Here is a 15,567-nt window from a genome sequence, read left to right as displayed (position 1 = left end):
TGCTAGTCACACCACAGGAGGGTGACCTCTTCCCCTGCCTCACTTTTACCATCTCTGTCCTCTTCTCCTACTTCTGCCACCTGACTTGCTGGTTCCTTCTTATCTCCCTCCCTACGATGATATTTCTTCAATATACTTATGTGACATAATCAGTCCTCCTTCCTACAGTAGGCTGACAGCTCAGCAAGGAAGATTTAGTGGGAACGGATTTAAAATCAGGTATCAAGACTAAAGTCAGTTGAGCAAGTGAGTCATGGGACGGGATTCTCTGTTTCTGAGACTAAGTGTTGACGCCAACACAGAATCCATAGACTTCTATGACGAAAAAGCGGCGCAGCACCTCGACCGATTCCGCTCCTGTTAAGGGGCTGGCACAGGCACCACATGGAACAATGAAAAACGGTGCCGGATTTGCCAGTTTCGCAATTGACGCGCAAAGACACCCAGGGACTTCCTCGAATGACAAGGGTGCTGGTATACGCAAGGCTTCGTGCGGTGCCTCCTTGGCATCTCCTCCTTGGCCTGTTGGGCAGTCGGCTCTCCAACCTGGGGGGGTGCTGCCACCTTTCCCTCTGCTGCCCGCTCCACTGCTGCAGCTTCCTCTTCCTTGATTAGCAGCCACTCGTACTGCCACTGACCACTATGAAAATCTAAGTTTATTTTTTTCGAGCTCTCAGCTTTCTGACTATGCAATCCCTTATATTGTTCTGAGCTATCTTTTGTTTTAAGCAATAATTTAGCAACCTGGAATGTTAACAAATAACTGTTCTTAAATCAGTCAGTGTGTATATAGTATCTGTCTTTTTTGCAAGTATATTGATAACATCTGAGACTTTGGATCTACACCAAATTACAGGATCAGTCTTGCATTCATCACAGTCCTCTGAGAATACTGCTAGTTATCCATGTTGTATGCTGTTCCAAGGAATGTTGATTCTGTAGAGTAGCTATGAGCAGTACAATAACACTGTGTGGAAACGTATTTGATAAAGGAGTGGGAGGTGGATTGAGGAAAGGTGTTATTGAAATTCTGGAGTGGAGAGGACTATTAGCCACTAACAAAATGAAAGTATTATTCCCAACGTGGCGCTGTTTCCCAGTTACCAGAGTAAAGGAGATAACAAAACATATATAGAAGCTTCTAGAGAAGGAAGCCGATCAGCAGGACGTCATGTTGATGTTGGAACCAGCCACATGGGAAAGAATTAGATTTGGGTCCCGCAAAAGAATGCTCCAGGAGTCAAGTGCAAGGACCTCAAAATTTGTCATCTTAAAAGTATTGTCCATTCTGTGTGCTAATCAATGCAGATTTAAGGAGATAAATGCATAGATGGAGACATAGGTGAAAAGTCCATTAGAGCTCACCAGATCATCTACCTTTATTTTGGAACAGCCATGGTTTAGCTCAGTAGGTTAGACAGCTGCTTTGTAATGCAGGACCAGTCCAGCAGCACGAGTTCAATTCCCGTACCGACTTACCCGATCAGGTGTCAGAATATGGCGAAGAGGGGCTTTTCACAGTAACTTCATACTTGTGACAATAAAAGATCATTATTATTAACACCACATGAAAATGACAAACACAAAATTTACGTGGTTTTCCAAGCTTGTAATGTCTCGTCACGTTACACCAGTGAGTGAGCAGGAAAAATTCTGGACATTCACTTCCATGGTACGGAAAGTATTATGATCCCAGCCCACACCCCAACAGCTGCTCAGATACTGGCCAGAAACCCCAATATTGTATTTAATTTGTAAGACTGTGAGGAAAGGATACTTTGCTCTAGGAGTGATTCCACATACCAATTATATGAACTCTGCATCTACTTTGTGGAGAAGAATTCTATAATCTAACCACCCTCTTAAGTTATTTTCTCATACTCACCCTTTTACTGATTTAAAATTTTTACTCCCTTTTGATTGTTACATTAACAAGTCGAGACAAATTTCTCTATGAAACCATGCTATGTACTGCAATGAAAGGGAAAATGCTGGAAAATCTCAGCAGGTCTGGCAGCATCTGTAGGGAGAGAAAAGAGCTAACGTTTCGAGTCAGATGACTCTTTGTCAAAGCTGTATCAGTAAAGGAGTTGTGGCAGGGGGCCCGGATAGGCCTGGAACAAGGAATAGAACATAGAACAGTACAGCACAGAACAGGCCCTTCGGCCCTCAATGTTGTGCCGAGCAATGACCACCCTACTTAAACCCACGTAACCCGTATACCCGTAACCCAACAATCCCCCCCATTAACCTTACACTACGGGCAATTTAGCATGGCCAATCCACCTAACCCGCACATCTTTGGACTGTGGGAGGAAACCGGAGCACCCGGAGGAAACCCACGCACACACGGGGAGGACGTGCAGACTCCGCACAGACAGTGACCCAGCCGGGAATCGAACCTGGGACCCTGGAGCTGTGAAGCATTGATGCTAACCACCATGCTACCGTGAGGCCCTTGTTCCACGTACCCCATAAAAAGGCAAGCGTAGCGAGGACCCATGCGGGTACCCATTGCTACACCTTTGATTTGGAGAAAGTGAGATGAGTTAAAGGAGAAGTTGTTGAGAGATAGAACGAGTTCAGCCAGGCAGAGGAGAGTGGTGGTGGATGGGAATTGTCCGGGTCTCTTTTCGAGAAAGAAGCGAAGGGCTCTCAGGCCATCCTGGTGTGGGATGGAGGTAGAGATAGATAGAGAAATACAGCACAGAACAGGCCCTTCGGCCCACGATGTTGCGCCGAACTTTTGTCCTAGGTTAATCATAGAATTTTGGACAATTTGTCATGGCCAATCCACCCAACCTGCACATCTTTGGACTGTGGGAGGAAACCGGAGTACCCGGAGGAAACCCACGCAGTCACGGGGAGGATGTGCAGACTCCACACAGACAGTGACCCAAGTCGAAATCGAACTTGGGACCCTGGAGCTGTGAAGCAATTGTGCTATCCACAATGCTACCGTGCTGCCCTTAAGAAGTTAACCTACACTCCCTTATTCTACCCTAATCCAAGTACCTATCCAATAGCCGTTTGAAGGTCCATAAATTTTCCGACTCAACTACTACCACAGGCAGTGCATTCCATGCCCCCACTACTCTCTGGGTAAAGAACCTACCTCTGACATCCCCTCTATATCTTCCACCATTTATCTTAAATTTATGTCCCCTTGTAATGGTGTGTTCCACCCGGGGAAAAAGTCTCTGACTATCTACTCTATCTATTCCCCTGATCATCTTATAAACCTCTATCAAGTCGCCCCTCATCCTTCTCCGTTCCAATGAGAAAAGGCCCAGCACCCTCAATCTTTCCTCGTATGACCTACTCTCCATTCCAGGCAACATCCTGGTAAATCTCCTCTGCACCTTTTCCAAAGCTTCCACATCCTTCCTAAAATGAGGTGACCAGAACTGCACACAGTACTCCAAATGTGGCCTGACCAAGGTTTTGTACAGCTGCATCATCACCTCATGGCTCTTAAATTCAATCCCTCTGCTAATGAACGCTAGCACACCATAGGCCTTCTTCACAGCTCTATCCACTTGAGTGGCAACTTTCAAAGAACAATGAACATAGACCCCAAGATCTCTCTGCTCCTCCACATTGCCAAGAACCCTACCATTAACCCTGTATTCCACATTCAGATTTGTCCTTCCAAAATGGACAACCTCACACTTGTCAGGGTTAAACTCCATCTGCCACTTCTCAGCCCAGCTCTGCATTCTATCTATGTCTCTTTGAAGCCGACAACAGCCCTCCTCACTATCCACAACTCCACCAATCTTCGTATCATCTGCAAATTTACTGACCCACCCTTCAACTCCCTCATCCAAGTCGTTAATGAAAATCACAAACAGCAGAGGACCCAGAACTGATCCCTGCGGTACGCCACTGATAACTGGGCTCCAGGCTGAATATTTGCCATCCACCACAACTCTCTGTCTTCTATCGGTTAGCCAGTTTGTTATCCAACTGGCCAAATTTCCCACTATCCCATGCCTCCTTACTTTCTGCATAAGCCTACCATGGGGAACCTTATCAAATGCCTTACTAAAATCCATGTACACTACATCCACTGCTTTACCTTCATCCACATGCTTGGTCACCTCCTCAAAGAATTCAATAAGACTTGTAAGGCAAGACCTACCCCTCACAAATCCGTGCTGACTATCCCTAATCAAGCAATGCCTTTCCAGATGCTCAGAAATCCTATCCCTCAGTACCCTTTCCATTACTTTGCCTACCACCGAAGTAAGACTAACTGGCCTGTAATTCCCAGGGTTATCCCTATTCCCTTTTTTGAACAGGGGCACGACATTCGCCACTCTCCAATCCTCTGGTACCACCCCTGTTGACAGCGAGGACGAAAAGATCATTGCCAACGGCTCTACAATTTCATTTCTTGCTTCCCAGAGAATCCTTGGATATATCCCGTCAGGCCCGGGGGACTTGTCTATCCTCAAGTTTTTCAAAACGCGCAACACATCTTCCTTCCTGACAAGTATCTCCTCAAGCTTATCAGTCTGCTTCACGCTGTCCTCTCCAACAATATGGCCCCTCTCATTTGTAAATACTGAAGAAAAATACTTGTTCAAGACCTCTCCTATCTCTTCAGACTCAATACACAATCTCCCGCTACTGTCCTTAATCGGACCTACTCTCACTCTAGTCATTCTCATATTTCTCACGTATGTGTAAAAGGCCTTGGGGTTTTCCTTGATCCTACCCGCCAAAGATTTTTCATGCCCTCTCTTAGCTCTCCTAATCCCTTTCTTCAGTTCCCTCCTGGCTATCTTGTATCCCTCCAGCGCACTGTCTGAACCTTGTTTCTTCAGCCTTACATAAGTCTCCTTCTTCCTCTTAACAAGACATTCAACCTCTCTTGTCAACCATGGTTCCCTCACTCGACCATCTCTTCCCTGCCTGACAGGGACATACATATCAAAGACACGCAGTACCTGATCCTTGAACAAGTTCCACATTTCACTTGTGTCCTTCCCTGACAGCCTATGTTCCCAACTTCTGCACTTCAATTCTTGTCTGACAGCATTGTATTTACCCTTCCCCCAATTATAAACCTTGCCCTGTTGCTCGCACCTATCCCTCTCCATTACTAAAGTGAAAGTCACAGAATTGTGGTCACTACCTCCAAAATGCTCCCCCACTAACAAATCTATCACCTGCCCTGGTTCATTACCAAGTACTAAATCCAATATGGCCTCCCCTCTGGTCGGACAATCTACATACTGTGTTAGAAAAGCTTCCTGGACACACTGCACAAACACTACCCCATCCAAACTATTTGATCTAAAGAGTTTCCACTCAATGTTTGGGAAGTTGAAGTCGCCCATGACTACTACCCTGTGACTTCTGCACCTTTCCAGAATCTGTTTCCCAATCTGTTCCTCCACATCTCTGCTGCTATTGGGGGGCCTATAGAACACTCCCAACAAGGTGACTGCTCCTTTCCTATTTCTAACTTCAACCCATATTACCTCAGTAGGCAGATCCCCCTCGAACTGCCTTTCTGCAGCTGTTATACTATCTCTAATTAACAATGCCACCCCCCCACCTCTTTTACCATCCTCCCTAATCTTGTTGAAACATCTATAACCAGGGACCTCCAACAACCATTTCTGCCCCTCTTCTATCCAAGTTTCCGTGATGGCCACCACATCGTAGTCCCAAGTACCGATCCATGCATTAAGTTCACCCACCTTATTCCTGATGCTTCTTGCATTAAAGTATACACACTTCAACCCATCTCCTTGCCTGCAAGTACTCTCCTTTGTCATTGTTACCTTCCCCACTGCATCACTACGTGCTTTGGCGTCCTGACTATCGTCTACCTTAGTTGCTGGACTACAGATCCGGTTCCCATTCCCCTGCCAAATTAGTTTAAACCCTCCCGAAGAGTACTAGAAAACCTCCCCCCCAGGATATTGGTGCCCCTCTGGTTCAGATGCAACCCGTCCTGCTTGTACAGGTCCCACCTTCCCCAGAATGCGCTCCAATTATCCAAATACCTGAAGCCCTCCCTCCTACACCATTCCTGCAGCCACGTGTTCAACTGCACTCTCTCCCTATTCCTAGCCTCGCTATCACGTGGCACCGGCAACAAACCAGAGATGACAACTCTGTCTGTCCTGGCCCTTAACTTCCAGCCTAACTCCCTAAACTTGTTTATTACCTCCACACCCTTTTTCCTACCTACATCGTTGGTACCAATGTGCACCACGACTTCTGGCTGCTCACCCTCCCCCTTCAGGATCCTGAAGACACGATCAGAGACATCCCTGGCCCTGGCACCCGGGAGGCAACATACCGTTCGGGAGTCTCGCTCGCGACCACAGAATCTCCTATCTATTCCCCTAACCATTGAATCTCCTATTACTATTGCTTTTCTATGCTCCCCCCTTCCCTTCTGAGCCCCAGAGCCAGACTCAGTGCCAGAGACCTGGCCGCTGGGGCCTTCCCCCGGTAGGTCATCCCCCCCAACAGCATCCAAAACGGTATACTTGTTTTGAAGGGGAATGGCCACGAGGGATCCCTGCACTGTCTGCCTGTTAGTTTTCTTTCCCCTGACTGTAACCCAGCTACTCTTGTCCAGTACCTTTGGTGTGGCTACCTCCCTGTAACTCCCTGTAACTGTAAGGTGTAGAGGGATTGCACAACCATGGTGAATAGAATGCGGTTAGGGCCCACGAACTGGAAGCTGTCAATATGACGCAGGGCATCAGAGGAATCCCGGATGTAGGTGGGGAGGGAATTGACCAAAGGAGTGAGGATGGAGTCAACATAAGAGGAAATAAGTTTGGTGGGGCAAGAGCATGCTGACATAATGGGCCTGCCGGGACAGTCCTTTTTGTGGATTTTGGGAAGTAGGTAAAAGCAGGCTGTCTGGGGTTGGGGGACTATGAGGTTGGAAGCCTCAGGGGGAGGGGGAAGGTATCCGGAGGAAATGAGCTCACTAACGGTGTTGGAGATAATGGTTTGATGTTCAGTGGTCTGGTCATGGTCCAGGGGGAGGTAAGAGGAAGTATCGGAGAGTTGGCGCTCAGCCTCTGCGAGGTAGACGTCAGTGCGCCAGACGACAACAGCACCCCCTTCGTCGGCAGGTTTGATGACAAAGTCGGGGTTAGACCTGACAGAGTGAAGAGCAGAAAGTTCAGAAGGAGAGAGGCTGGAATGGGTGAGGGGGGCAGAAAAATTAAGAAGGCCAATGTCCCGTCAACAGTTCTGAATGAAAAGATCAAGGGCAGGTAATTGTCTCGGCGGGGGGGTCCACTTGGAGGCAGAATGTTGGAGGCACATGAAAAGATCAGTGGAACGGGGGAGGATTCTTGCCCAAAGAAGTGGGCACGGAGACGAAGGCGACGAAAGAAGAGTTCAACATCATGCCGAGCCCGGAATTCATTGAGGTGGGGACATAAGGGTACAAAGCTGAGTCCTTTGCTGAGAACAGCGCGCTCAGCCTCCGAGAGGGGAAGGTCAGAGAGTATGGTGAACACGCGGCAAGGGCTGATATTGGGAGAAACGGGGTACGAGGGATTGGGACTGGTGGAGGGCCTGAGATGGGCAGCGGTGTTGATACTGGGAGAAATAGTGTATGAGAAATTGGGACTGGTGGAGGGTCTGGGATGGGCTGTGGTGTTGATGAGTTGTTGAAGCTTGCGTTCCTTACCATCTGTAAGAAACAGGAAAAGATTCTTGTTAAGACGTCAAATGATGCGAAGGATGAAATGAAACTGAAGACAGAGACAGCTTTGAGAGAGAGTAAGACGGTGCTGCTGGAGAGAGATGTCGAGTGTCTTCATGTGGCGCCGCATGGCACTGAGTGTGGCTTTCAGGATGCGGCGAGAGCAGCAGTTGGAAGAATGTTATATATCCTGGAGGTGCCTGTAATCCTGGAGGTTACATGCAGGGTGGAATTTAAGTCGAAATCCCCATGGGGTAAGTCGGAGACTAAGACAGTCACTGAGGAAGGAAATATGGCTGTGGAAGCAAGTCTCGGTAAATACCTTGTCCAACACTAAGAGAGAAATGGGAAGCAGTGAGGGAGGGACTTACGGAAATCCTGTCGGAGAGAAGAACAGTACTTCTTCAGGGTAGGCATTCCTGGAAGACAGGTGGCAGTGAGTTAAACTGAGGGCTTTGACAAAGAGTCATCGGACTTGAAACGTTAGCTCTTTTCTTTCCCTACAGATGCTGCCAGACTTGCTAAGATTTTCCAGCATTTTCCCTTTCGTTTCAGATTCCAGCATCCGCAGTAATTTGTTTTTATCCTATGTACTGCAACGCCTTGTTGTAAATAAAGCGTCAATGAATAACCAAACTTAAGGGGCAAATGGTTAGTTTGATACCAAGAGCTAAAGGTGGGAATGTATGACAGCATTGTTTTGATCATTTGAGAAGCAGATGAGTTGGTCTTGAAAGTTGAAAGGAAATGTTACCTTTAAGACCATCCTTGCGTGCAGATGTTAATTTATTAATGATACTGTTAATACAGCTATATGTTAACCTTTGCCTTTAAGAAAGAGATGATGTGAAGAAAAACAACTAAATTATATGAAGCTCAATTAGTTTTGACACTTTATGTTTGTAGGTCATGATTCTCATCACAGGATCACACAAAGCATTTGCATTGTATAAGGCAATAGAAGAGGGAGTCAATCATATGTGGACCGTATCTGCCTTCCAGCAGCACCCACGTACCACCTTTGTTTGTGATGATGATGCTACCTTGGAGCTTAAAGTTAAAACGGTGAAGTATTTCCAAGGTAAGTAAACATGCGCAAGGTAAGAACTGGATTTGATTGAAGCTGAGTATAAGGAATCAGAAGATGGTTTAGCTTTGCACATCACAAATTCATTTCAGCAATTCAGGCATACACTTCCCACAATTTTCCATTCATTCTCAAATATAAATACATCCTTACTAAAAGTCTAAATTCTTAAAGGAATAACTCCTAGTAAAATGTTAACTGTTCATGGAGTGTGAGGGAGGTTGCTGGATCATTGGATATCCACCTCCAGCTTTGACTGGGGAATTATTTGTTAGTTATAAGAACCTCAAACTATCAATAGAGCAGGATTGCTGATTCATGAAACAGGTATATTGTGAGCTTATTTTGCTGCCGGAGGGAAATGAAAGCAAGACCGATAATGCAATGTGTTCTTGTTTTTTCTTTCATTGGCATCCAAATTGAGATGACAAGAAATAAATAGATGCAAAACTACCAAAACCCTCCTCACCTGGAACCATTTTAAAATGATTTTTGCTTCTTTTTAAACTCGTAGCCATCATAATTTGCCCAAAGAGCAAACTGAAAACTGTTGTAGTATATGTGATGTCATCTGGCCATTGACAATAGGTAGGGGATGTCTAGAGCACAATTTAAAATAATTTAATCTTGCATGGCACATGGGCGTTGCTGGCAAGGCCAGCATTTGTTGTCCGCGGTTTGAACTGAGTGGCTTGCCACACCATTTCATAGGGTCAAATATGTTGTTGGGGGTCTGGAGTCACATGTAAGTCACACCAGAAAAAGATGGCAGATTTCCTTCCCTATGGGTTTTCACAACAATCGTTGGTAGTTTCACAGTAATGGGTTAGCTTTCAATTACAGATTTTTAATCAATTGAATTTCAATTCCACCAGCTGCTGTGATGGGATTTGAACCCTGTCCCGTGTCATTAATCTGAACCTCTGAATTGCTCGCCCAGTGACATTACTGTTATGTCACCGCCTCCCCGCAATGACATTACTACTATGGCTACCACTGTGATGCTTCAATATGAAACCACACCACTGCTGTTCAGGGGTGGCACAGTGGTCACCACTGCTGCCTCACAACGCCAGGGATCTTGGTTCTATTCCGGTCTCGGGTGACTGTGTGGAGTTTGCACGTTCTCCCCGTGTCTGCGTGGGTTTCCTCCCGGGTGCTCCCATTTCCTCTCAGTCCAAAGATGTGCAGATTAGGTGGATTGCCATGCTAAATTGCCCCTTAGTGTCCAAAAGTTTAGGTTGGATTGCTGGGATCTGGTGGCGCAGTGGTATTGTCACTGGACTAGTAAAGCAGAAACCCAGAATAATGCTCTGGAGACCCAGCTTCAAATCCCGCCACTGCAGATGGTGAAATTTGAATTCAGTAAAAAAATCTGTAATTAAAAGTCTAATGATTACCATGAAACTATTGTCGATTGTCGTAAAAACCCATCTGGTTCACTAATGTCCTTCAGGGGAGGAAATCTGCCATCCTTACCTGGTCTGGCCTACATGTGGCTCCAGACCCACAGCATTCTGGTTGTTCTGCCCCCTCACAATAAATGCCCACGTCCTATGAAAGAATTTTTAAAAAGGATAGGGTGGAGGCGTGGGCCTAGGTAGGGTGCTCTTTCAGTGTGGCGGTGCAGACTCGATGGGCCGAATGGCCTCCTTCTGCACTGTAGGAATTCTATGATTCTATCTCTGCCAGAGGTACAAATGTCATAAAACCCAAGCTATTTAGAGGAAGAAAAATGAGAAATTCCCCTCTTACCTGCCATCACGCAATCAAAACTTGTGTGAGAGATTACAGTATACCATCTGTATCCTTCCTCTCTGTGAGATAATGAACCAAAGAGACCAACCTGATACCTCGAGTACCACATACTCGAGGTATGTGGTAGCTCATTACCACATACGAGGTGGCTATCAGGCGTTGTTATGGGAGTGTTGTTTTGATGTTGGAATCGGTTGTCAAAACTGCACATCTACTTTTCATAATAGGGTGACATACATGCATACATACAAAATTATGAATAACGAGCATGAGTAGGCCATAGGCCTGAACCATTATTCAATATGATCATGGTTGATCTGATTGTTGCCTTAACTCCACTTTCCTCCCTAACCCCGGTACCCTCTGATTCCCTTGTCAGTCAATAATCTATCTAACACAATCTTAAAAATATTTAAGTACCCTTCCTCTACCGCTCTCTGGGAAGAGAATTCCGCAGACTCAAAACTTGAGAGAGAAAAATTCTCCTCATCTGTCTTAAATGGGAGACCCCTTATTTTTAAACTGTGTCCCCAAATACTCGTCTATCCCACAAGCTGAAACACTCTTTCAGCATCCTCCCTGTCAAGTCCTTTCAGGATCTTGTATGTTTCAATAAGATAAGGTCCAAAATATGTGCAGGTTTGGTGGGGTTACAGGGATAGGGTGCTGGAGTGGGCCTAGGTAGGGTGCTCTTGTAGAGGGTCAGTGCAGGCTTGATGGGCCGAATGGCCTACTGCACTTTAAGGTTTCTATACTTCTATTACCCCTCATTCTTCTAAACTCCAACAAATACAGGCCCTACTGTCCATCTTTCCCTCATAGGATAACCCCCACTTCCCAGGAATCAGTCCTGATCTGCTTCTAATGCAATTATATCTTCCTAAATAAGAAGAAAAAACTGTACATGGTACTCTAGATGTGGTCTTGCCAATATACTGTTTAACTGTGGCAAACCATCACTATGTCTATATTCCATTCCCCTTGAAATAAATGGCAACATTCCATTTGCCTTCCTAATCACTTACTGTACCTGCATACTAACATTTTAGGATTCATGTGTCAGGATACCCAGATCTGCCTGTACCTCAGTTCTGCGATCTCACTCCATGTAAATAATATGTTTTTTTCATTAATCCTGTCAAAATGGACAGGTTCAGTTGTTCCCACATTATACTCCAAATTTGCCAATTTTTCACTATAAACCGGTGCAACTCTTGCTTTAAGAAGTGCAGTGCTCATTGCACAAGCTAGCAGCTAATTCTGGAAGTCCAATATATTGTTGCGGGTGGAGAGTGGCTGGGGGTGGCGGCGGTGGTAAGTACAGTGGTGAAGAAGAACATCTAATATTCAATCTAGTTCCGACCTTGTATAATTTTTAAACACTGGTTGTAGGAATCCGCCAAACCCATTCACTTGACGTAATTGATCTATATCGTTAAAAGACAATATAGTGTATTCATTATTTTGTAAGCCTTGAACTAAACCACCTAAGTATGTGCTTCTCTAAAGTACAGAAACCCAGCTTGTTGAATCCATCCGTTTAGCTAAGGTTTTTTAAAGCTGGCACTTGTGACGCTCCTGTATCCTTTTGAAACATGTGTGCATTACAGTACAGTAGGAATTAATTTCACAAGATTTTATTTTTCAATTCATTCATACCTAAATTCTGCAATGGATAATGTTTATATTTCTTTATCACAGCTGTGTTTGTAATCGTCATGCAAACACAGAACTGCAGTAAATATAGAATTGTGTTATTATCCTATCATACCTATCTTACCTCCGGACTTAACTGTTTCAATGCACTCCTGGCTAGCCTCCCGTCACCCACCCTCCCGAAATTTAAATGCCTGTCTCCGAATATTCAGATCGTTCATTGATCTATCTTGTGCTTCCTGACCAACATTGTCTCTCACTTAAACAAGGTGTTGATTTCTTTAATTTTGTTTCTAATACTCATCTTTGTTTTTCAAATTCTTCCATTGCCTTGCCCCTCCTTCAATCTTCTAAGGTAACTGCACTCCATTACTTGAAGCATAGAAAATAGGAGTATGAGTAGGCCATTTAGCCCTTTTGAGCTTGCTCTCTGCCATTGATTATGATCATGGCTGATCATGCAGTCCCAGAGCCTTTTTCCCCCACCCCCCTATCCTTTGATCTCGTTTGCCCCCAAGAGCTATCTCTTAACTACTTCCTGAAAACATACATTGTTTTGACCTCAATTACTTTCTCTGGTAGAAAATTCCACAGGCTCACCACTCACGAGGTGAAGGAATTTCTCCTCCTCTCAGTCTTAAATGGTGTACCCCATATCCTTAGACTGTGTGCCCGGTTCTCGACTCCCCTGCCATCAGGAACATCTTTCCTGCATCTACCCAGTCTAATCCTGTTTGAATTTTGTAGGTTTCTATGAGATTCCTCTTTTCCCCTCCCCCCACCAATCATTCTTCTGAACCCCAGTAAATATAATCCTCACCGACTCGACCTCTCCTCGCACGTCTGTCTCGACATCCCAGGAATCGGTCTGGTATACCTTCTCTGCACACCCTTCATAGCAAGAATATCCTTCCTCCGGTAAGTAGATCAAAACCGCGCACAATATTCCAAGTGTTGTTTCATCAAGGCCCTGTATGATTACATCAAGGCATCCCTGCTCCTGTGCTCGAATCTTCTAGCTATGAAGGGCAACATATCATTTATCTTCTTTACTGACTGCTTACCTTCAACAACTGATGTAAGAGGACACTCGGGTCTCGTTGCACATTCCCCTCTCTCAATTTATAGCCATTCAGATAATCTGATTTCCTGTTTTTGCTACCAAAATGTATCCACATTAAACTGCATCTGCTATGTATTTTCTGCTACGTATTTGCCCACTCACTCAGCTTTTCCAAATCACATCCCCCTTACAACTCACCCCATCCACCCAGCTTTCTGTCATCTGAAAATTGGGAGATATCACATTTAGTTCTCTCATCTAAATCATTAATATATATTGTGAATAGCTGGGGTCCCTGCGGTACCCCACTAGCCACTGCCATTCAGAAAAATACCCGTTTACCCTACTCTTAGTTTCCTGTCTAAAAATCAGTTTTCTAACCATCTCAATATACTACCCCTAATCTCATGTGCTTTATTTTTACACGCTAATCTCTGATGTGGGACATTGTTGAAAATCTTCCAGAAGTCCAAATAAACCACACCAACTGGCTCCCCCTCATCATCTCTCCAATTACATCCTCGAAGAATTCCAGTAGATCTTACAAGCATGATTTCCCTTCCGTAAATCCATGCTGCCTCTGTCCAATCGTGCCACAGTTTTCCAAGTGATCTGCTGCTAAATCTTTTATAATGGACTCGAGAATTTTCCCCACTATCGACATTGGGCTGACTGGTCTATAATTCCCTGTTTTCTCTCTACCTCCCTTTTTAAAGAGTTACATTACCTACTTTCCAATCCGTAGGAACTGTTCCAGTGTCTATAGAATCTTGAAAGATGACCACCAATGCATCATCTATTTCCAGGGGCACTTCCTTAAGTACTCTGAAATGTAGATTATCAGGCTCTGGGGATATATCTACCTTCAATCCCATCAATTTCCCCAACACTATTTCTGAACTAATTTTGATTTCTTTCAGTTCCTTCCTCTCAGTGAACCCTGTGTTTCCCAACATTTCTGGTATGTTATTTGTGTCCTTCTTTGTGAAGACAGAACCAAAGTATGTATGTGGTTGGTCAGACATTTCTGTGTTCCCCATTGTAAATTCCTGTGTTTCTGACTGTAACTGACATTTGTCTTCACCAATCTTTTTTTCTTCACGTGCCTAGAGAAACTTTTACAGTCAGTTTTTATGTTCCCCACAAGCTTACTCCCGTACTCTTTATTTTCTCTTTCTTAATAAATTCCTCGGTCTTCCTTTGCAGAATTCTAAATCGTAAGGTCTGTAGTTTTTTCTGGCCAATTTGTACGTCTTTTCCTTGGGTCTAATATTATCTCTTATTTCCCTTGTAAGCCATGTTTTGGCCACCTTTCCTGGGGGCGATTCTCTAATATCGGGCCCAAGTGTTCGTGCCGTTGTGAACGCCGTCGCGTTTCACGACGGCGCAAACAGGGCCCGGGTACGACAGATTCTGGCCCCCACAGCACGGCTCTGGAGCGGTTCATGCCGCTCCAGCCTCCTTTTGCTGCGCCAACCCGCGCATGCGCAATTGAGTCGCGCCAACCTGCGCATGCGCGGGGGACTTCTTTAGCGCACCGGCCCCGACCAACATGGGGTAGGTGTTCAGGGGCCAGCCGCGCCAGGAAGTAGGCCCGGTGGGGGGAGAGGCTGGCCCGCCGATCGGTTGGCCCTGATTGCGGGCCAGATCCCATCGGAGCTCCCCCCCCCCCCACAGAGTTCCTGCCGGCAGCAACCAGGGGTGAACGGCACCGGTGGGGCTCTGTCGTCTCGGCGCGGCCGCTCGGTCCATCCGGGCTGGATATTCGGCATCCCCGCTGCGCGAAACGCGCCGGCGCAAATGGCACCGATTCTCCGCACCTCGGAAAATCACACGCCAGCGTCGTGGCTCGGAGAATCCCCCCCCCCCGTTTTTACTTTTGCGCCAGACAGGAATAAATAGCTGTTGCATTTCACCCGCGCACTCTTTGAATGTTTGCCTTTGTTTATCCACTGACATCCCTTTATGTAACATTTCCAAATCCATTATAACCAACTTCTGCCACATATCAAAGTAATTTCCTGTATTTGGATTCAGGACCGTAGTCTCAGAATCAACTGCGTCACTCTCCATCAGATGAAAACTTCTATCATATTACGGTTGCTCATCCCGAAGAGGCCTCGCACAACTAGATTACCAATTCTTCCTTTCTTATTTCTCAATGTATTGGTGCAGAAAAACATCCCGTGTACACTCCAGGAGTTCCTCCTCGATAGTACTGTTACTAATTTGATTTGCCCAGTCTACATGCAGATTAAACTCACCCATAATTACAGATCTTCCTTTATTGCATGCATCTTTAATTTC

General features: G+C 45.5%; 1 protein-coding gene across 2 annotated transcripts in view; it reads left to right on the top strand.

Annotated features, from left to right (window-relative positions):
* gnpda2 (glucosamine-6-phosphate deaminase 2) overlaps positions 1-15,567 on the top strand; it is a 49,818-nt gene that overhangs the window by 28,580 nt on the left and 5,671 nt on the right. For both annotated transcript variants that reach the window (XM_038791296.1, XM_038791295.1), the window contains exon 6: positions 8,603-8,777. In XM_038791296.1, coding sequence (XP_038647224.1) covers positions 8,603-8,777 — 175 coding nt within the window. The remainder of the gene's footprint in view (positions 1-8,602; positions 8,778-15,567) is intronic.

This window comes from Scyliorhinus canicula, chromosome 3 (assembly GCF_902713615.1).
Source record: "Scyliorhinus canicula chromosome 3, sScyCan1.1, whole genome shotgun sequence".
NCBI classification, from domain to species: domain Eukaryota; kingdom Metazoa; phylum Chordata; class Chondrichthyes; order Carcharhiniformes; family Scyliorhinidae; genus Scyliorhinus; species Scyliorhinus canicula.
This window is presented reverse-complemented; position numbering and strand designations above follow the sequence as displayed.